The 24,064-nt window shown below is 35.5% G+C and overlaps 1 protein-coding gene across 43 annotated transcripts in view; it reads right to left on the bottom strand.

Annotated features, from left to right (window-relative positions):
• Positions 1 to 24,064, bottom strand: part of ADGRL2 (adhesion G protein-coupled receptor L2) — a 624,038-nt gene that overhangs the window by 68,353 nt on the left and 531,621 nt on the right. For all 43 annotated transcript variants that reach the window (XM_043575408.1, XM_043575393.1, XM_043575396.1 and 40 more), the window contains one exon: positions 16,911 to 17,124. In XM_043575408.1, coding sequence (XP_043431343.1) covers positions 16,911 to 17,124 — 214 coding nt within the window. The remainder of the gene's footprint in view (positions 1 to 16,910; positions 17,125 to 24,064) is intronic.

The following is a 24,064-nucleotide window of genomic DNA, read 5'->3' as shown; positions in this document are numbered from 1 at the left end:
TAATAAGGCATTACATTTGATGCAAATCCTTTTCTATTGAAATAAGTGCCAAGCTGACAGCAGGAAGTAGCTGATAAGAAAGCAACAAGGCATTGCTCATGGCATTCTTGATAACTGAACACCTACCTACTCATAAGCATTCAGTCTTCAGCATATTAACCCAAAGTGCTCTTTTTCTAAAAAAGCACAGATCAAGGGAAGTGTCCTCTTACTGCAATTCAGTCTCAAGGACAAGAAATTATCTATAAATAGATAGATGACAGATAAAGAGAGATAGAGAAATAAATAAATAGGAAGGAAGGAAGGAAGGGAGAGAGGGAGGGAGGGAGGGAGGGAGGGAGGAAGGAAGGAAGGAAGGAAGGAAGGAAGGAAGGACACGATAATTTAATATCCACCTGTGATTCTGGCACTAGAAACAGCAATATAAGACATCCTATGTTATTACATTCTAGGTGTAGAAATACCTACAATTTTGAAAGCATAGTAATACCCTAAATAAACCAGACCAAATAATATCTATGCAGAAGAAAATGAAGAAGTGGATGTGAAATTGTGTATTACAGTTCTCTGCTATAAAAAAATGAAGTCGTCGTTTCAGAATTAAGACGAAGGACCTGAGGCCCTAGTGTCATTTGCCATGTTCACATTACAGGGTTAAAAATGTATTTTTTAAATACATGGTATAGAACTATTCCATATTTTGAGAAACATAAAGAACACAATCTTTGAAAGATCCTTTCTTCCTTAGCCTAAGTACAAGGGGAGAATTAAGAATGTCCAAAAGGAAGAAGCAAGCTGGTAAGATGCTTCAGAGTATAAAAGTTTGAGAGGGTAAGGTCAGAAGTTGAATAACTCCCTAAACAGAGCTACTCAGTATTCCCTCAACATATAGTATATCTTCCCACCTCAGGATATTGCTCATCACTCTCCCTTCTCCATCAGGTTTTGGAAGTTTATTGTGCTGAGAGATTTGGTATCATACTTATTTCTGTACACATCTCATCTTCTTCACCAGACTACATCTTTGAGGGGTTCACGCTCAGTTTAAGAATCCCCGAAATATGTGCAGTGCCTAATGCTGTGTCTTAGTCTAAAATTTATTAATTCTATAAACATCAGTCTGTAGGCTTGCAAGTATATTTTCTTACCGGTTGTTCATAAATACCTTTACAGTGTTCGGCACATTAGCTTGTACATCCTGCAGCTCAGTAATTATTTGGGAGCATAAATCAATGAATGAAAGATAAAATACAATTTTCAGAAGTCAAGCAGAGTTCCATACCCATAGGACAGAAACCAAATTAAAACGTTTCTGATTTACATGGTTTGTGTAAGTTTTTAAAAATTACAATGAAGGCAGGGCCTTCCATTCCATGTTATATTCCTAGCCGGAATTAGCTTCCTATCAGTAACTTGTCTGAAAGGCTCAGTTCGTTGTGACCTATAAAATGTTAGACTCAAGAGCTTTAAAATACCGCTAACACCATGTACAGGCTTGGGAGTACAGGGCTGTGTGTTGTGAAGCAGCAACGCCACTCCGCTGAAAGCTGACATGCAGTCTTGGGCCACAGATATAAACAGGGTAAGCATATTAAATAATGGATGCCTAGGAAAACATCTTTATCACTGCAGACGAAAGGCAAAAGGTACACCTTATTACTTCATGCATATTAAGACCTATTAAGCTAATCTAAGTTTTTTACATGTCTTACAACAGTTAGATAAATAGGATATCTTAATTTAACAAACTGTATGAGATTGCATAATTTACAGTGTTAGAATTATTTTTATTTGCAAAAAGTATTCTAATCCTTAAAATACTACACTCAACGCATAACATTACATATTTTGTTAGGAATCACAATTTATTAAGTGTATTTGATATATCATCATTAAGAAAAGAAACACGAGAAGAGCTTTGCGACTGCTCTTATCTTAGGCCCTTCAACTTTCCATTTCAACAACCTCGTTAAGGTCAAAGTGTCATGAGAATGTCTGCCCACTTTTAAATATCTACAGTCTGGGCAAGGCAAAATCTTTGGGGTTCAATCAGGAGTGCTTTCTTTTTGTATTCAGCTAAAAAGCGTAATAGCATCACAAAGGTCGGCATATTACCTTTATTAAAGAAAAAGGATCACATGACAAAGATAAAATGCCACTTGTAGACCTGAATTGGGCAACTGGGGGGAGAGGTTAAAACTACTTTAGTGTTTAGTTGCCAGATTCCTACAATGTATGTAACCAGTACCACTGACAGGACTTGTTTTTATATTTATCATCAATCAGTACCTTTCTCAGGTTGGGTAACATGGGAAGCAGAATTTGAGGCAGAGATCTCTGGGAGGCTCACAGCTCTTAGAACTATCAGGGAAGCGGGACTGGGGAGAAGTCTAATGCAGTTGCAACAAAGGCCCCTCAAATTCCTCAGGGAGGGAGCTCTGGAATTGGGAGGGCCCTTCGGAGCTGTGTCAAAATGAAGCAAAAGATGAGGAGGCAAAGCCTTTGTACTTTGGCATTCGGTGAGGGCTGCCTCTGGGGAGAAGGGTTTAAGATCCCTCGGTCCTGGGCGGGGACTCACAGAGAGCCCATCAGCAGGCAACAGCCTTGGCAGCTGAGGGAAAGAGTCCCCCATCCTGAATGGGGAATCCGAGGGCACACCACGACAGCCACTACAACACTGTACTTGTACAGAGTTTAATGAATTGTTTTCAAAAACAGTTCTTTTAACGTTACTTCTCATTTTCACAGATTTTATTGTATTGCATCTTCTTGTACACACTGACATGTCAATCCTGTTTACTAAGCGATATTCAAAGGGTTTCCTATAGAGCAATGAACCTTAACAGGCAGCTTTTAATTGGCCCACATAGGCAACCGCATTACTATTAATTCCACAGCTACGGCATAAAATAAAACCATTGCTTCTCAAACTCTAGAGCAATTAGACCTCTCGGCTATTTGGCTAACTCTGCTTCATGATACCCAATGCAGTTAATTATATTTTTTGATGTTAATAGTCTCTGTCAGTCTCAAGCATAGCTTCTCTTTGATGAATATTTAAATTATATTTGAATAAAAAATAATCTTGGTTACATTTCATATTCAGTAATCATCACAGCTTAATAAAGGTCTACTCGTCAAGGGTGGAAATAAATGGCAATGCACATATAAAGGTCTCAAATCAACTTATCAGATAATGTATTTGTAATGACCATTATCTATCTTTCTGTCTAACATACCTGTTTATTTACATTTCCAAAGGGTAGAGTCTCATTCACCTAACAACCCACAAATAGATTTCAAAAGTTACTTATAAACATTCTTTTAAATTATATATACAGAATCCCATGAATTAACAATGAGAACATCTTAGGACTGGGTCATAAGATAATTTAATGTATGAAAAAAAATACCAAATTATAACATGTCCTAGAAAAATTGGCATACTTTCCCTTGCCTCCTCTTGATGCATTGTTTTGGAAAATTCCAAGAGTAGTAAGGAAAAAAAAATGTTTGATTTACTAAAAGACTTTTTGATTACGGATCTTATGGACCTGAAATCATTACTAAAGAAAAGTAACTTAAAAGTCATATTTTTCCTCCATAAGATTCTTGGCTGCGATAGGAGTCTGGGGTGAGGGTGCAGGAAAGTTCCAAATATGGGGAGTGGGGAAAATGGAAAAAAAGTATAAAAGCAAAGCCCATTAGTATCATTTCTTAAAAATTTGTTTAAACCTTACTCAACTTAAAATTCCCTAGTTTAAGACTCATAAATATGGAGAACAAACTGAGGGTTGCTGGAGGGGTTGTGGGAGGGGGGATGGGCTAAATGGGTAAGGGGCATCAAGGAATCTAGTCCTGAAATCATTGCTTCACTATATACTAACTAATTTGGATGTAAATTTTAAAATATAAAAAATAAACTTAAATTACAAAAAAAAAAAATGACTGAGTCATCAAGAAGTTACTTTTAGAACTTCAGATCTATCATTTGTAACATGTTTTGAGAAATTAAATAAGATGTTTTGGAAAGTGCCTAAAAAAAATTCCCTTAGTTTAGGGGCGCCTGGGTGGCTCAGTCGGTTAAGCATCCGACTTCAGCTCAGGTCATGATCTCTAGGTCCATGAGTTCGAGCCCCGCATTGAGCTCTGTGCTGACAGCTCAGAGCCTGAAGCCTGCTTCAGATTCTGTGTCTCCCTCTCTCTCTCTCTCTCTCTCTCCCTCAAAAATAAATTAAAATTAAAAAAATAAAAAAAAATTCCCTTAGTTTAAACAAAGCATTTACTTAACATAAACTATCAGAATGTTTTTAAATCTTAAATCTTTTATTTAATGAATAAATGAATGTTTTGTTATCTATTTAATTAATGCCCCTTAATAAATTTATTTGTTAAATTTTTAATTTTTCACATTCTCATCCCAAATTCTAAATCTTTAGAATACAATGGAGACACAATGAAAAAAATAAAAATAAAAAAAGATACGATGAAACGTCCTGAAGTATATAGATCAACTTATGACTGTCGAGTAGAGGACTGACAATTTCTCAAACTCATCACATTATAAATAAAAATGGTAAGGGCAGATTAAAATTTTGGGAGGTCCAAAGCTTATAAAATTTAAAGGTACCACTTTAAGGGGAATAAAAACCAGAAAAATTTCAAGTGGAAAATAAGGTGCCAAAGTGAATAGTTATTTAGAAAAAAAGAAAAGAAATCACAATAAACAACACATTTGTAAAAGCCAACAAGCATCACAAGCAACAAAATCCAGAAAACTGAAATAACATTTTAATAAACTGCCGGCATTCCTTCATATTTTGTTTAATATTTTTTCACCACAAATCCTACCATTGTCTCATATATAACAATTTCATACTGTCACTTTCTATAGTTTTGGTTTTCCTCTAGAACAGCTACTCAAAATTTGTTATTTACTACTGATGGTCAGCATACACAAAGTACACGCCTACAAAGTCACAGATGCTCATGCCTGTTGAACTCCTACAGCCCGTGTGCCACAAACACAGGTATTCTGGTAAATTCTATTTTATATGCTACTCACTAAAAGAGGGGAACAGCATGTTGTTTTTATAATTGTAAGTACCACATCTGACTTGTTGTCTATATACTCCCTCCAGAATACAAGGGAGAGAACTCCTGCTTTGATTCATTATATATGAAAACCAAATCCCCCACTTACTGTTTTTTACACATTTAATGACTGAAAAGGTTTTCCACAGAGTAGCTTCTGGCTCCATTCACTTCAAACATTACTTTTCCTCCACTTGCCACATATTTCAGGTGCCACAGGACACATTCAAATTGTAATATGACATCTGGCCTTGCACATTTATGTCACAATCAGTAAGGCAATATAATGAATAATAGGAGCAATCCTAGAGGCCATTTCTTCACCAGAATAGCCAGCAATAACTAAACTGTACACGAGTGTCTGCAAACCACATAAAAATACACCACTAAACCCAAACTGAATTTATCACCACCAGAACCTCTACTTAACAGAATCCCACTAGCTCTTGGCTACTCCTAAGTGACCATAAATGAGGGGAAGTGTAACAGAGAAGTCAGAGAATGAAATCAAAACCTTAAGATTGTGTTTAAATATCATACTTCAGCCAACTTTACAAAAACATATGACCCTGTGAGCATACCGCTAGGGGTTCTAACAATGACTTGGAAGAGCTTGTTCAAGTGAAGGGCTCTGATGTTTAAGATTCATTAACTTCATGGTGAATCCACTTTTAGACAGAGTAGCATTTTCACACATTACAGGTGAGTTCAATAACAATGATGGATCTCTGGTCTGTAAAACTGAACAGAAAGACCACTGCCATAATCTCAAGACAACTTACATAGAGTGATGATCACTTCAGACATTCTCTTTAAGGCAATGGGGAGTGTGCTTAGGTGAGTTCTAAAACTATGTTGGTGTTGGTTGCATATGACATTTGAACAACTACTGGAAGAACGGTGGCATGCACTGGTTAAAGGATACACTTGATTGTTATGTGCAACAAATATCAAGATTACAGAATCACTCACTTTGTGTTTCTTCCAAACCTGACTTTTCCTAGAAACATCAGAGATATTAGGTCTAAATCTAATTGTGGAATAGCAAACAGCATTACCAACTGTAACTAATTGCTTTATTTCAAGAAAATACATAGCAAAGTAAAAATAGGTCTTTAAAAACTGTAGGACAAATAAATATGTAATGCTATCAGAAACCTAATTAACCACAATAATTTTCTTAGGCAAAGTACAAAGTCGTGTATCGATACTGGTGTTTTTGTTACTGCTGCTCTTGCGAATTTGGTCTAGGTTCAGTTTCATTATGTGATACACAGAAAAATCAGCAACGCCACAATTAATGACAGCTTAGCTGTATTTTTGTCTTCATTTGATAAGTCAATAGAATATATTATAAGCGATACTGATTCACAACTGCTACCTGCTTTTGAGAGGCAAAGCAGGGCTCCTAAACTGCTAGTAAGAAAATAAAGTAAGGGTTTGGACTATAACAGTGACTAAGGATTTTTTTTCCCTCTACCCAATAACACACAGGATTTTTTTTTTTTTTACTGACCGAGAAATCTCAATAAAATAAAAAGGATTGTTGGGCTGGAAAATTATCAATTTCACTCAAAATTACATTTTGTTATTATTTATTACATAATAAAAATGCATTAAGTAATAAACAGTATATTTTCAGACACTAAAATTATTCCAAAGCTTCAACAAATACATTTAATTTCCTGGCAATAAACATGCTGATAAGACGCTGCACTGCATACAAAAAGGAATTACAAATTCTTAAGTGAAGTTACAAATCATAATTTGTTCATTTTTTATAGTGGTAGAAAAAATGTGCAATATATTACATTTCACTAGCATTTGGCTATGAGCTTTCGGTGGGGAGTGGGGAGAGAAAGCCAAATACAGAGAAAACATAGTGACTATGTCTTGATTTGAAAATCGAATAAATTTCGTTTCTATTCTCTATAACTGTGATTAACTATTTTTATTTGTTCAAAATTTAAAAGGATGCTTGTAAGTTGTATTTATACACAACACTAGTAGTATGCCATCAAGGAGCAGCTACATACTAAAAAGAAGTCACACTTAGGTACAAAACAAAACTCAAATGGGTATTTGAAACTAGTCTTATGTAAGCAGACACAGTGTGCTTTCAGTTATTTAACACTGATTATCTAGTACATTTAGGTAATATAAGTCTAAATTGGACTTTGTTTCTGTCAGTTAACACAATTAATGTTTAAGTTGACTTTGTAAACAGAAACCAGTATTATAGTGTGAAGCAGGGTATGTTCTTTTTTTTTTTTTTTTTTTTTAACGTTTTATTTATTTTCGAGACAGAGAGAAACAGAGCATGAACGGGGGAGGGGCAGAGAGAGAGGGAGACACAGAATCGGAAGCAGGCTCCAGGCTCTGAGCCATCAGCCCAGAGCCCGATGCGGGGCTCGAACCCACGGACCGCGAGATCGTGACCTGAGCTGAAGTGGGCCGCTTAACCGACTGAGCCACCCAGGCGCCCCAAAGCAGGGTATGTTCTAAGTGAGAAAAAACTACAAGGCAGATAACAATATATGTACTATTAAAATATCACTGTAATCTCATCTGAAACAGCTTTCAAATAAGAAAGCTGGAGTAAATGATACTCAAGGCTATGAAAGGGATTATGAACAGAGTATTTACAATAATATTAAAATCTGTATGTCAAATCAATGTTTACATTTGCTTTTATTTCTTCACCTCTCCACTTTGGTTTCAAAAATAAAGATAACTTCTAAAAATAAAAACCAGGGGTGCCTGGGTGGCTGATTTGGTTAAGCGTCCCACTCTTGGTTTCGGCTCAGGTCATGATCTCATGGTCGTGAGTTCAAGTCCCAAGTCAGTCTGTCCCACCCCTGCTCGTGCTCTCTCTCTCTCTCTGAAAATAAATAAATAAACTTAAAAAAATAATAAAAATAATAACTGAACCAAAATCACTAGAGTTGAAATGAGATAGGTTTTTCCTTTTAAAAACCTAACTTTTCTTTCCCTCATCTGCCCAGTATCTCTCCAAAACCAAAATCAAATTCAGACTTTTAAGGTATTATTCAAACCTCTTAATTCTTAGGAAACACTGAAGATCAGTAATGTTTTGTTCATAGGGAAAATCGTCCTAGCTTCCTTGACCAAAAGACATATTATAAAAGGTTAACAACCCACATATTAACCATAAGTACCAGAGAAAACTGTTAATTCACACTTATTCTCTGAGTACTCATTATCCAGTAGAATTGTTTACTAATTTTCATTTTAAAAGGAGAAACAGAGAACCCTGTAGAGCAGAATCTTTGATGTGACACTGTTTCTTTCTTCTACATTTGATAACCAGGGTTGTAAGGGATATTTATGTTATTTGTCTTCTAAGCCATTTTACAATTTATTAGTCTTTCTTGCATAGTAAATGTGAATGTTTAATATGTTTCATGTTTATTACTGCCACTAGTCTCCTCTTCCTACAATGAATTGCTTTGGTTTAAATGCCCATTGGTAAGTGACGTGCAAAGTATGTGTCCAATTAGATATACCAATTAGAGCTTTAATGGTTATTTATTACTATACTCAGGTTCAAGAGTCTATACTAGTAACCTCCCAATCTTTGGCCAAAGAGAGGTGCTTGTGATTCCATTAGGTGTCTTAAAACAACTCGGCCAAAAGTGAAGAATTCGTGGAAATCCATCACCTAACAGAAAATAACTTAAGTACAATGCACACAGATGATGAGTTAGTAGCATCTGAGTTATTCATTTTTCCCCAGATACATTTCATCTTAATGGACAAAAGGCTGATAAATCTGACACCACAGATAGATAAAAGCACTTGGGATAAGCAGCGTAAAGGTAAGAATATAGTTCTTCAGAAATGGCAGGCTTAAATTCTATGAGAACGAATAGGTTCAATGAATAAACAGACTAAGCAAAAGTATCCCTGACCAGTAAGTATTTACAATAATGCAAGAATAAAATACACGAACCCGGGGCGCCTGGGTGGCTCAGTCTGTTGAGCGTCCGACTTCGCTCAGGTCACGATCTCATGGTCCGTGAGTTCGAGCCCCGCATCAGGCTCTGTGCCGACAGCTCAGAGCCTGGAGCCTGCTTCGGATTCTGTGTCTCCCTCTCTCTCTGGCCCTCCCCCCATTCATGCTCTGTCTCTCTCTGTCTCAAAAATAAATAAATGTTAAAAAAAATTTAAAATACACGAACCCCCAGAATTATAAAATTATAAATTATAAAATTAAAATTACAAATGATAAAATATCAAATTAGGTGAAAAAGCAGATTTGGCTAATTTTTTTTTTTCTTCTAAAAAAGTGCTGTTAATAAGGATAGGATATGAATATCTTAGAAAAACAGGTCTTAAGTATATTGTTACCTGTAAAGAGAGATCAGGAGATAAAAAAATAATTAAATAAACTCTTTCTATAAGAAAGCTCTGACTTGGATGCAAAGCTTCTTTGTGAAGACCGAATGATCTAAAATGATATAAAAGTTGAGAGGGCGGTATGTCAAGGAGAGGATATCCACACTGAAATCTATCATCATGAAGTCTGCCAGAGGACACTAGCAGAATTGTGACTGCATTTTGGTGGATTTTCTTGGTAAATTCTGAGAAGCTTCCAATATTCATCAGTTGTCATAGGAAGGTTTTGTATGATTATGTGTATATACCTTTTAAATATTTTATACGCAATATCTTATCAGTATAGTTGAAAATAACAGAAGTGTATTTTAAAAGTCTAGATAGCAGAATTAATGAGATCAGTTATTAATTATTATTTAATAATAAATTTTCATGTCATGAAGATATTAATGAGATTCTAGGTATTAAATGAATTGAAGTTTCAGCCCTTATAGCAAATAATTCAACCTTTTTAAAAGTTCACAAAGTGAAAAAAGGCATATCATGTTGCCACTTCTTCTCAAGGATATTTTTTAAATCAGTGAGGAGAATATATGTGCTGTCGTGTAAACAAAATCTACTGATTGCAATGACAGTTGTTACCGGATGTAAAGAAACAGAGCCAAAATATGATGAGTCCCAAGTTCCTCAGCAGTCTAACAATGTTATTCAATAACTCTTTTAAACAATCATGTATGTCCCCACCACCCACCCCCAAAGAAAGTCTATGTGCCTTGACTAGTAGTAAGAATTAAAGGTGGAAAGGCAGAGGGAGAGATCCTCATGGTTACTCCTAACTAAGGCAGGCATGGTCCTTTCCATGGGGTCTTACTTCTAACGGCACGCTGTGAATATGCACTAAATTTCCAGACTCACTCTACATCTGCTGTAACGTAATGAGTCATGGAAAAGAAACTGTCACCACTTGAGCTGCTGTTGGGTTGACATGTTAAGTAAAACGTGATTATGCTTGTAAAGAGTTGGGTGGGACACTGATAGGTTGACAAAAGAGAAATTCAAGGATGGAAAGTACTGAATGGGATGTAGGATAGGAACAAATTGATCTGGTTCCTATATATTTGAGCTTACTTCCATCATCCCAACCCTTGTTGGAAAAGATCTAGGCTCTGAAATAAGTTTTGTCACCTACTGACTTAGCTTAATTTAATGAAACCATACCCAAGTTCTAGAAGCTAGATTTTTTGTTTTTCCTTTTAAGACATAAGTCCCTGAATAGTGTACCTACTTTATAAATCTAGGCCACGTATTTATTCATTGTTGGTTCTGTGACTAGGGAAATACTTAATTCTTCTGGTCTAGGCAAGACTGAATTCTATTTTCTTGATATCTATTCTGAAACTCTATCATGAAAAGCCTAAATGTTCTTTTATTTGGGCTATCTAGACAGAAAAAAACCTTCAATATCAACAAGGAAAAAAGTGTACATCTTTTATACATCACTATTATTTTACTATTATGACTGCTATTAACTTTACTATTGGCTTTATGAGACGTTATCTTTCTGTGCCTGTCCTGGTTTCCTTGATGGCAACTTTACCTCTGTCCCTTATATTCAGGTGTTCTCTAGAGTTTTTGCATGCTCAAACTACATAATGTCTGTGAATGATATCACCTATTCACCGGCAAATTTAACTTTACATTAATGTTTGCTTCATCTGTATGTTCCTTCACCACTCTTGTGAGCACCAAATCTGTATAAGCAATCTCTTGCTGAACCATTTATTTATAGGCAAACTCGTTCCCAAATAAACTGATATGAGTAGTATAACTACCAAAAATACACTGAATTTTATTTAATAACCGTGCACTCTTTTTCCCTCAAAATAAATAAACTTAAAAAAAAAACCCAGAAACGTAACATAGTTTTGCTATGAGGTTCTAGCCAGTTGCTATCTATATGTGGGCTAAAATTTTGGCCAGAAACTTTAAAGGAACGAGCTAGTTCTCCACTTGTAGGACAGTCCTTTTTTGTCTTAGTCAATTTCAATACAAAAACAGCTTATTTTCGAGTCAATGGCAAAAAATATACCTTTCCTACCATAGGGAAAACCTGAGGCATGTATTCTATCTTGAGAGGAATACATTATTACTTTTAGAACCTCTTTGTATTTATTGACAGAAGAACACTGGTGCATATCTGCTAGTATGAATTAACTCTGTAACTCATACTCTACATGTAAAACCTCACCTACCCATGCATGTTACCCTAACATTAAATATTGGGGGAGGGGAGTGGGAAGTACACATTTACTTTCAGATCTCTAAACCAAAGTGGTACAAAACTTAAGGGCATATTATAAAGCATAGCGAACGGCATCAATCTACCTTAATCAGAATGGTCAGGCTCTCAGAGAGAAGAACTTGAACAAAAGAATAGTCATAAATGACACTACAAGAGGATCTCAGATACAATTTAGCACATCACTTTAAGACACTAACTAGATTGTCCCTAAGTGCTGCAAAAACCCGACATTGTTAGCAACCTCTAATTTACTTATTCATCAAATACTTCAGAGTTGTAGTAAGGTTTTTTTTTTGTTTGTTTCTTTTTTGCTTTAATGAAATCAAAGTGCTAAAACTATTGCACATTTTTTACTCTTTAAAAAATTTTTTTAAAGTTTATTTATTTATTTTGAGATGGGTGGGAGTAGGGGCAGAAAGAGAGGAGAGAGACAGAATCCCGAGCAGACTCTACACTGTCAGTGCAAAGCCCAGTGCAGGGCTCAAACCTACGAACAACGAAATCATGATCTGAGCCAATATCAAGAGTCAGATGCTTAACCTAGTGAGCCACCGAGGCACCCCTTGCACATTTTTTTTAAGGAACCTCACTATATTATCTTCAAAGAGTGCTAAAAAATACTCTCTCTAATGGTGATTATTTTATAGAGTATTAAAATCATTTTAGGGAAGAAGTTCTTTTCTCACTTTTTAGGGTGAGCCATTTGGTGTACTTATAAGACAAGTGTACTATCACTTTCTGACAGAGCCTTGGTTTCACACTTTTAAATGAACAGGAAATAGAAAATGAAGAATCAGTAACAATTATTAATACTTTACCACCACCACAGTCAGAATTACAAGTGTATTTATTTACTTGATTCTTAACTGTTGAAGTGATGACAGTAAGGAAAGGGGACAAACATATATTAATGGTATTGAAAATTGTGTTTATCTCCATCACAGTGTTTTAGAAATTCAATAGAAAACATCAAGTGCTTTTATTTGAGCTTTCAAAAGAGAAGTTTTTTTCTTAAAGCCAAAAAAATGCCTTTTCCTACATTATTGAATATCACATTTTCTGACAATTATAAATAGGTAATTTGCCAAATTATTAGGAGTATGGTAAAAATAAATCTTACTTCATTTGTGAATACTGAACATTATTTTTCAATTAAAAAAAAAACAGGGATATACTTAAATAAAATGGGCTGCCTGTCTGGAGCATGAGACTCTGCTCTTGGGGCCAAGAGTTCAAACCCTACACTTCCTTAAAAAATAAGATATTCAATAATTATTCATTAATAATTCAGCTGCAAAAATATTATCTACATATTTTCTTCCAGCTATTTTAAACTATGTACCAAATATGGCAGACTTCCTTAAAGGTTTATATTCTGACACTCATAGAATGGAACTCTTATAAGCTACCACTATGAAACTCATTTTAAGTCCTCTTAATATTGTCTTCATTGTCACTAAGCAGTTCTTGTTTAAAAATTTTTTTAATGTTTATTTCTGAGAGAGAGAGCAGGGGAGGGGCAGAGAAAGAGAGAGAGAGAGAGAGAGCGAGCAGGGGAGGGACAGAAAGAGGGGGAGACACAGAATCTGAAGTAGGCTCCAGGCTCTGAGCTGTCAGCACAGAGCCTGAGGTGGGGCTTGAACTCAGGAGCCATGAGATCATGACCTGAGCTCAAGTCAGACGCTCAACCGGCTGAGCCACCCAGGCGCCCCCAAAAGTGTTCTTGTTTAAATTGTCATTGTGCTGACTAAATAATTATAGGCTACCAGTATAATACAATTTAAAAATGGGGTTTCTACAGCTAGTTTTGGAATTAACACCTTATTTGCATTAAAACATCACAGACTGGATATTTTGATAACAAGGCTACAGAGAATAAGTCTATGCTTTCACTGATCTTAAATACCCCAAAACTCTGGTGCCTTTTAAAAGTATTATTGGGGCTCCTGGGTGGCTCAGTCAGTTAAGTGTCTGACTCTTGGTTTCAGCTCTATTATAACTTGCAGTTTGTGGGTTCAAGCCCACCATCAGCCCCATGCTGACAGTGTGGAGACTGTTTGGAATTCTCTCTCTCCCCCCTCTCTCTCTGTCCCTCCTCTGCTCACTCTATCAAAATAAGTAAATAAAAACTTAAAAGAATTATAAAAAATGCAGTCCTGGTTTTATAACATCATGAAACAATGAAAATAACTTGCTATATTATCTTGTACATTTCCTACAATAGGTAATTATATTTAATAGATATAAATGTGATAAGACATATATCTTGTTGGATACTGAATTATGTATTTAAATGTATAAATCCACAAAGATAAGTGACCAACAATGTATAATTCCTTAAGGCCAGCTTTTTCAGACCCTCTCTTTGTACCAACTCCACTGCTTTTTTGCCTGTCAATTTTGTAAAATCAGGTCATTTTATGTAATAATTCTTTACTTCCCATTTCTCTCTGGCCTACTTCTAGATGCTCATCTAATATCATTAAATTAAACAGTTCAATAATATAAAGAATGGATAAACAGTCAATTATTAGTGGCTGCCTTTATTGTCTTTCTAGCATGGGCAGTTCCCAACTTTTGATACAGTATGTGTAATGTAAACTGTTGTGTTACAATTTTAGGGGAGTACAGAATCCATTCTTCCAAAGAAGGTAAGTTACGTTTTGATTCAAAATACTGCATAATCCATAATGAAATTTGTTTTAAATTTAAAAAACCTTTCTCAAATGCCATTTATGCAAATAAGATTTTGTCTTAAGTTTTTAATAACAACACTTTAAGAACTAAAAATAGAAACTTTTTAAAAAAGATTTTACGTATTTTTTTAAGTAATCTCTATACCCAATGTGGAGCTCAAAGTCACAGTTCTGAGATCAAGAGTCCCATGCTCTACTGACTGAGCCAGTCAGGCACCCCAAAAATAAAAACTATTTTGATGGAAATCTATCAAAAGTATTGTATATGTTCTCTGGTTTCTAAAAAACATCTTGATCAGCATTAACATTAATGAAAAACTACTCATAATGTGCTATCAATAAAAAAATATGCTAATACATAGTCTCTGTGAAATCAGAGATTTTACAGCAATTTGTACCCATCTTACTATGGCATGGATTTTTTGTTAAATGGTTTTTTCATTTTTTTCTTCATCATCTCTTACCACCCCTTGATATTTTCATTTTCCCTACACTGACCAGACCCCAGTCTAGAAAATTTGCTATTCAACTTTAAGGTAGACTAATAAATAAGCCAGAAAACTAGACAGAATATTGAGTCCAGAGTGGGGAAAGAGGCAGGAGAAGAGGGTGAAAGCTTTGAATAGAAAGATGAAGGGTTTTCCTAGTAAACAAAATACAAAAGCAATAATGTATAATAAACTCTATGATACTTAAATGTTCCTTCAGAGAGTCTCTATGTTCCAAATAACTAGAATTGCTGGATACTATTGTACTAGTTTGGCCATAACTAACCACAATTTTAATATTTTATATGTAAGAGAATTTTGATTAAGATGCCAAGTGTAGCAAAAGTGAGGTAAAAATAAAAGAGAGAGACCAGGAGTTATGTGCTGTGTGTTAAGGCAGAGGAAAGGCAATACCTATTGTCAGCAGTGTTTTGGTATTCTATCTAGAGATAGGCAGGCAATTATCCTGTGAAGAGGTATCATTTATATATTTTAAATTTTATAATTCAAACACATCATTTCTAAAACACAGTATTAACCAATGAGATATATATATGAAGGGGGGGTAGAGAGAGAGAGAAAGAGAGAAAGCCCAGTATATGCTTTCTTAACTTGAATCTGCTGTATTTTGTTTGTTTTTTAAAGCTAAGGATCAAGAGAATGAGAAGATAAACCACAGACTGACAGTAAATATTTGCAAAAGCCCTATCTGATTAAGAATTGTTACCTAAAATGCATAAAGAACTCTTAAAACTCAACAATAAGAAAATGGACGGGGTGTCTGGGTGGCTCAGTTGGTTAAGCGTCCAACTCTCGTTTTTGGTTCCGGTCATGATCTCACAGTTGTGAGATGAACCCCACATCAGTCCCTGTGCTGGGCCTGGCACCTGCTTAAGATTCTCTCTCTCCTCCCTCTTTCCCTCCCCTGCTCACTCTCTCGTGCACCCTCTCTCTCAGGAAAAAAAAAAAAAAAAAAAAAGAACAATCCAATTGGAAAATGAGCAGAACACCTGAACAACACCTCACCAATAAAGACAAACAGAAAATATGTAAGCATAGTAAAAGATGTTCAATATGAAATGTCATTAGGGAAATGTAAATCAAAACTATGAGATATCACTATACACCTATTACAATGGCAAAACTACTTTGCCTGATACCACAATGGTGGACACGTGCCATCATAAATTTGCGAAAACCCATAGAATACACCTCACCAAGAATAAACCCTAATGTGAAGTATAAACTTTGGGTGATAATGAGGTGTCAGTGTGGGTTCATCTATTATAACAAATGTACCACTGTGATGTAAGATGTTGATAACTGGGGAGGTTGTGCCTGTGTAGCAATGGGACATAGTAACTCTCTGTACTTTCTCTGCCCATTTTTGCTGTAAAAAATATTAATTAAAAAATTAAAGACCTGGGGCACCTGGGTGTCTCAGTCAGTTAAGCATCCCACTCTTAATTTCTGCTCAGGTCGTGATCTCATGTTTCGTGAGATCGAGCCCCGAGTCACGCTCTGTGTTGGAATTCTCTTTTTCTCCATCACTCCCTGCCTCTCCCCGACTTGTGGGTGTGTATACTCGCTCTCTTTCTCTCTCACACAATAAATAAATAAACTTAAAAAAAAATTAAAGACCAACTATTGCCAAAGACCCAGTTAAACATTCTTGTTGTTAAAAAAATATTTCAAAACTCTACAGGCCCAAAAAACAAAATTACATTTGAAATATTCTTTTCTCTGTATATTATGATATATAAAAATCAAAAGATGCATATTGCATATTCTTTCTGTTAAGTTAAGCTATATAAAAATGATACAGAGATTTAAATGTTGAAAGCTTAAAAGTAGAAATCAACAATAGTAGGTAAAACCCTCACTCAGTTTAATAAATGGGCTGAGAACGGACTCTATTCATCTACTTTGGATGTAGTAGCTAAATCGGGATAATAACACAGAAGCATCTACCTTTGAGTCATAATTTTGAAGGCATCTGGGAGGTAGCAATCTGTATTCTCCATCTGAAATGGGTCAGCATCACAAATCTTGTCATCTGTCCGACCATAGTTAGCGCTCTCAATCATGATCACATCGCTGCCTGGACATCGCAGATCTATAGAATAACCTTCACAGGATAATTCTCGCCTAACTAACCCGAATGGTAAAGCTGCTCTGCTGAAACCTTAAAAGTGAAAAAAAGAAAGAAAGAAAATTAAAATTAAGACATGTATGAAATAAATTATTTTAATGAGGCATTTTCAAGTAATACAATTCATGTGTATATTCAAGAGATGTCACCAAAAGTATGTTTTTTAAGTCATCCATATATTTATTAAATAACTCCTTGATTCTTTACTATATGTCAAGAATTTTTTAGTTTTTTTAATATGTATCTTTGGCTGGACTCTTCACCTGTATAATAAAATTTAAACTACTCTAGCAAATACTATCTGTATAATCTATTCACGTATAATCTATTCACAATAAGAAACTAAGTGGCTCTTTTGAGTAAATCCAAAGAAAAAGGACAAATTTAGTTGATGGACTTATAAATGACAAGTTTTACAAATAGAGAATGTAACAACTAATCAAGAAACAATGTTCATTTAGGCAGTGGAATAGAAGCTCTGATATACACTGACTTCACTTTCTCATTTAATGTAGACATATTCATTGCTGTTAGCATTATCTTAAAAAATATTTGTCTTAGCAGCCCCCTCCCCAGAAAAAAACTAAGATCCTATGATAGTAATACACTTATGGTACAATAATTGATTTAGATTTATAGACACTTTATTTAAAACTGGTATAAATGGAAGCACGCAGCAGTGGGCCAGCGCTGCTCCAATCTAGTCCGACAAGTTGAAATAACCTGGGAAGGGCAAAATTTATCTAAGATTCACTTTTGTCGCCTACAGAGCAGAGATGAAACATGTATGATGTTACTTTTCCTACCTGTGTGACTCTAAAATGAGATAATGTACATAATACTGCTCAATAATTAAATTTTAAATTTTTTTTTTCAACGTTTTTATTTTTTATTTTTGGGACAGAGAGAGACAGAGCATGAATGGGGGAGGGGCAGAGAGAGAGGGAGACACAGAATCGGAAACAGGCTCCAGGCTCTGAGCCATCAGCCCAGAGCCTGACTCGGGGCTCGAACTCACGGGCCGCGAGATCGTGACCTGGCTGAAGTCGGATGCTTAACCGACTGCGCCACCCAGGCGCCCCTGCTCAATAATTAAAAGTGCTATATGAATTCAAGTGTGGTGTATTAGGAAGAGTGCAGAAAACGACCGTTCGTAAGTGCTGAAAAAAGATTCCCAGATGGAATAAAAAATGAGAATTTTAAGTTTTCAGCCACTGGACCCATGAAGTAGTAACACAGCCTAGGACAAAGGGTAAACACACAGAAAGAAAGCCAAGAACAGCTGGGAGGAGCTATGTGAGCAAGAGGTCCACCTTCACTGTTGGGTGTTCTACCTATGGGTTAGCTACCATTCTCAAAAACTTCAACGCGGACTCAAGTTTTTTAATTCAATTCTCTAACCTGTCACCATCTCGCACATTACTCTTATAAAAGACCAGCACTAATTTCAGTATTTTTTTCCTTCTCTCTATCCTTTTAATTAATTACTCTGCATCACATAAACTATCCCCTATATGCCTTTTTATAGGGGGAAAAAAAAACACCCTAACATTCAGAACTAAACAGTTCCAAGTTATAAACTTCAAGTTGAAAAACTGGGTCATGTCCAGGTCACTGCAATGCCAAAACCTGTTCTCTTTAATGTTATTGTGCAATGCCTCTCACTAATTCAAAGTAATAAAATCACCTGGTAAAACATGCACCTTCTTTCTAACACTCAAACAGTCCTCCAGAAGGGTGACTGGGTTACACTTTGATATGACTTAAAAATCACCAATTCTCAGACTTGGCTAAGCTCTCAGTTCTACTGAGAAAACTAAAGGTGTAACTGGAATGAAGAGAGCAGAAAAAGGCATAATTTAGAGCATAGAAATCTTCAGAGGATTGCGCCACACCCCAAACATCAGAGGTTTTCACTAAGAGGGTTTATGGTCTTATGAGGTTATTACAAGTATGTGGGAGGCACACCAGCAATGAAGAAGGAATACAGAAATGGAGCTGGACAAATGTCAAGACAGACAGTAAAACAGGCCGACCTCTCAAAGTTTATTTGTGAAAGTTCATAAGTAAATAAACTTTTACACGTATTATTGCTTCTTCTGTTTCCTGATACTGTACCGTACTGCCCATACAAATAATTCAGTTTAAACTAATATTGTTATATTTGTTTTGATTGAAAAGATGCTTTAGAGCTTCATTTCAATAGCAAAAGCTGTGGAAATTTTTAATGGAAATTCAAACAAGCATCATAAAAAATTTGAAGTACAGAGTATTTTAAAGGCAGAGATACTTTGCAATTATAATTCCTTAATAAATGAGAATAAATTTATATTATTAGAAAATATTATGAATGTTAGAGCACATTATTAGAAGACTGGCTTGGAGCCATATTTCACAACTTTCACTACTTGTCAAAAATATAGGATATTATGAAGCACTGTGGTTTTTAAATTAAGCCCTTAATTTTTGTAGTTGTTGATATCTGCAGGATTACAGTTATGGTTCTAAGTGAATTTCCCCCTGCCTTTGAAAGATATTTAAGAAGTTGTGTCGTTGAGTGTCCTGCTGTTTTGGTAATTCGGAGAGGATTTTTAATCCTTAGGTACAATCATCCAAACAGGTAAAGTAAGAAAAAAGAAAAGGAAAAAGAGACGGAAAATCAACACATTTTAATAATTGAGATTTCTAACATAGAATCTTCTGGAGAAGAGAGATCATGGTACTTATACTTTCAATGCACAGAACTGAATGAGTTCTTAACAGTGAATATTGCTTTATTCAATGCTACAGTGTCTATGGTTTTGCATCGTACGTGTTCTCCTTTATAAAGTCTTGCTCTTTCCCCTGTTTCCATTGAACTTTATACACATCTTTACTAAAGTACTTATTATTACCCCATGGTACTATGCATATTCATTTTTTAATTTATATCTTCCTTGCTAACTATGATGATAGCATTCTTAGTTATAATTCCAATGCCTAGGTGGGTACAAGATACATAATTCCAGTAAGTATTTGTTGAACCAAAGCTAAATCGACTAGTATTTGTTAAAACCATATAGAATTGCATTTTTTGTGTGTCATATCTATTTTCCTTTGATGATGAAAATAAAAATAGTAAACATTAAGAAACAGATAAACCATTTACAATCAATGAAAATGATGTGTCATCCTCAAAAAAAGAAAAATATTTACATTTTGACAATTTATTATTTTCTAGGTCCTACTGGGGTTCATTAGTGTTTCTCACAAAGACAGATGAATTACATGTTTATGAACTTCCGTGTTTAAACCCTGTGTTTCCAATCAGAAATACAAAAACTCAAATAAGAAGACAGAAAAGTAAATCCCCGTAAAACTTTGGTTTGCAAGCGTAATCTGTTCCAGAAACATGCTGGTAATCCAAAGCACTTGTATGTATATCAAAGTGAATTTCAAGAACCATTGGCTCAGCTGAGATCCTGTAACAGTCAGCAACATGTACTCTTATTGCAAGACATCGCTTGTTTATCAAGTTAAAGTTTATTAGAAATGCTTGCTCGCCTTACAGAACATTCACAGAACAAGTTACAAACCAAGGTTTTACTGTATTATAACAGTTAACATTTACACAGCAATCAATATGTTCTGACACTGTGTTAAATGCTTTATATGGATCACTTTTTTTGTTTTAAGCAACATCATCAACAACAAAAAACAATGGAGTAGGTTATTATTATAAGAACAACTTTACAAAGTATGAAACTAACACGTTAAATTCAGATTCTCCAGGATTACTAAGGGTTTGAATGTAACACACACGGTTGTCAGACTCCAGAGCCCGTGTTCTTATTAAAGGTCATGAATAGAAAAGTACCGTATGACTTTTCAAGCCCCCTAGTTGATGATAATTTTATAAGTTTTCATGCAATCTGAAATCCACCAATGAATGTTAGTCAACTTGACAGGAAACAACTACAGGAAATGTTCACAAAACATACACATGATGAAAATTATATTTTCGGAAATGTAGTGTTGTGTAAGACACATATACAAAGAGAGCATAGTCTACACTGCTCAATATGTACATATGGAAAGATTACTGAGTACTAAAGTGTGTTGGTCAGCCTTGTGAACTTGGCTAAGTCATTTTACCTTTCCAGGTTTTAATTTCTTTTTCTGAAGAATCAGTTATTTCAAAGTTCACCAATTCACCAATCTGTGATTCTAAATAGTCAAGCTCCTTTTTATCAGGTAACACAGGATATTCTGACATTTTCAAGTGATCACTAAGTAATAAATTCCTTGCTCTATTTCTTTAAAATACAAACATACAGGAGAATGCAACTTGGATGTGTTGTGGCAGAGCCACGTGGATTATACAGTACTATCAAGATAATTATCAAAAGCACATGTGATGAACTAGGCAGGCAGTGTTCAGACAAATCACAGACAGACATCTTCCTAGATTAACTCTTTTAATCAAAGACAATGAAAGGGATAAAATAAACATGGGGCAATTATGGGATCAAAAGAAAAATTTGCATACTGTAAATTGCCATGCCTTCTTTGGCCACTTCACACTATTTCCCTGAAAACTTCAAGGGTTTTGGGTTCAACCTTTTCCACTCACAATGGTACTGCGAAGTTTGGAAAAGTATAAAATACAACTGTTGCAATTAATATTAATTACTAAAATTCAACATTTTCACTAAGAAAATGTTACGAAAAGATGGTACAACTCTTATTTCTAAATACATTTATTTATTCCCTTATTTATAACACGTTAATAACTTGTTATATTGAATCATGGAAATAATCACAGGTATGGTCACTATTTCTTAACCACACTTTTTTCCTTTGTATCTGATGCAATTCTTAAGTGTTTCCAGTGGATATTTTAGGATTTTTTTTTTCAAAGTCACTTGCCAGGACTATATAATTGATTCCCAAACATGATTTTGTATCAGAGTCATCTGGTAAATGTTTTTAGAAAGACAGATCTTCAAGCCCTAATCCAGACCTACTGATTCAGAATCTCTGGGTTCAGATAAAATTCGGTATTTGGGGAGGAAATTGTTAATTTATTTGCAACACACTGATATAATAAGTAAGATGTGCCAAGAATTTCTCCAAGGCCTTTTTAAAATAGTTATTTGTCTATTGGGATCACATATTTATTAAATCACTGCCATCATATTTCCTCTTAATTCTCTAATATAGTTGTAGTTTTACTTTAATCTTTGAACATATTCATAATAGCCACTTTGAAATTTTTATCTGCTAAATCCAACATCTGGGCCCACATCAGCAGTAGTTTCTACTGAATGCTTTTCCTCCTGAGTATGGGTCAATTTTCTTGTTTCCCTGCATATCTTATATATTTTTTGTTATTGGAAAGTAGACATTTTAAATAATATTCTGCTAACAACTGCATACCCAGATTTCTTTCCCCTGAGAATTGCTGCTATTGTGATATTTTCTTTTTAGTATCTTGACGGGATTTAATCTACAGAATCTGCCTCCCCCAGAGTGTATGCTGCTGCTCTGCTCACTGTTCTTGTTTCAATTCTCATTTTTATTTTCTAGTCTGGCTTCCTAGGGATCACTCCTGACTCTGCATAGCTTAGTGATCAGCCAATGACTGGGAAGAGACGTGGCACAAACAGTATGAACCCATAAGAAGGCCTCCACCCTCTGCTGATTGAGCTGCATGTGTGTTAGGGAGAGTGTTCAAAGTTCATCAGACAGTTTTCAAGTCAGCCCTGGTTATTTACTTTCTGTGAACTTCTCTCACGTCTCTTCAGCACCTGTGTGTAGCTTCCCACTTAGTCAAGAATGCACAGAGAACTTTGTTTTTTTCATTTCAAAGATGTCCTGATTTTGTTTCAGACTGGCCTCCAGTCTCCCCAACAGGGACCACAACCTCGGGCTAGCAGAGCTGGGAGTCTTTCCCATCTGTTCACCACAGTGTTTACTACTTTCATTGGCAACATGGCCAGGCGCGGGTTTCCATCCTCCACTCCAAATCAAGCCAATTCTCTCTGGCAGCACTCACTGAATGAACTTCAAGGCCAGCCCTGCCCTAATGAAACCACCACACAGACTTAGCTAAGGAGTGGAGGGTGGAGGGTAGGAGCAGCCCCAGGCTAGAAGGCTTTGAACTTCCACTGCTTATACCAGAAATTCTAGTTTTTCATAAATAAATGCTTCCCAATTTCTCATTTGGCTCTGGTTAATTTCCAGAGCCCTCAAGAGTTGTTCACAATTTTGTTCAGTTTTATACCTGTTTTGGGAGAGGATTTGCTGCCCTCTTTACCCAGAAATCCCATCTCCAGAAATTCTTCTAAGGACTTTAGAAATATTTACTGACTAAAATCTTCAAGAAAACCCAAAAAACAAAAACACACTGAGACATTTTATAAAGGAGGAAACTGAGACACCGAAAAGTTACTTTTTCTATGATCATACCATCCACTACGAATGAAATCCAGTTTTGACATACGTTAATGCAGCTCCCAGGTTCATATTCAAGTGTTACTTTAATGCCTCTTCAAATGATAACAACAATTAGCAGCAGGTCTGCAGACCCCTGTTGCAGGGGAGCATAGTTAGTAGCATGTACTGGGTGCTTTCTAGGCTTAGGGGAAGAAGATCAAGAAAGGAAATTGCGTGTCTGTTTGTCAAGCTTTCAATGAAACTGTTCAATCAACATAATCAACACAAAGAAATTCCCCAAATTAAAGTCCTTTAATCACACTATTCCTATGACATGTATTCTAAGTTGTATTTTCAATCTATTTCTATTTCAACAAAGGGGGGGGTGAAGCATCCCAACAAGCAAAGTGTAATCCAATCCATCTTGCAACCCTGACAATCGAAGAAAAAACTTGTGGGAGGCCCTGTGAGCAAAAAAAAAATCAATATTGTAGCTTTGTGCTGTGCAAATGTGAATACCGCCAAATAGCGGTGCTTAGAGTAAAATGAACTGTTT

Source organism: Prionailurus bengalensis, chromosome C1, assembly GCF_016509475.1.
Source record: "Prionailurus bengalensis isolate Pbe53 chromosome C1, Fcat_Pben_1.1_paternal_pri, whole genome shotgun sequence".
In the NCBI taxonomy this organism is placed as follows: Eukaryota; Metazoa; Chordata; class Mammalia; order Carnivora; family Felidae; genus Prionailurus; species Prionailurus bengalensis.
The sequence above is the reverse complement of the archived record's forward strand: the minus strand, read 5'-3'. Positions and strand labels throughout refer to the sequence as shown.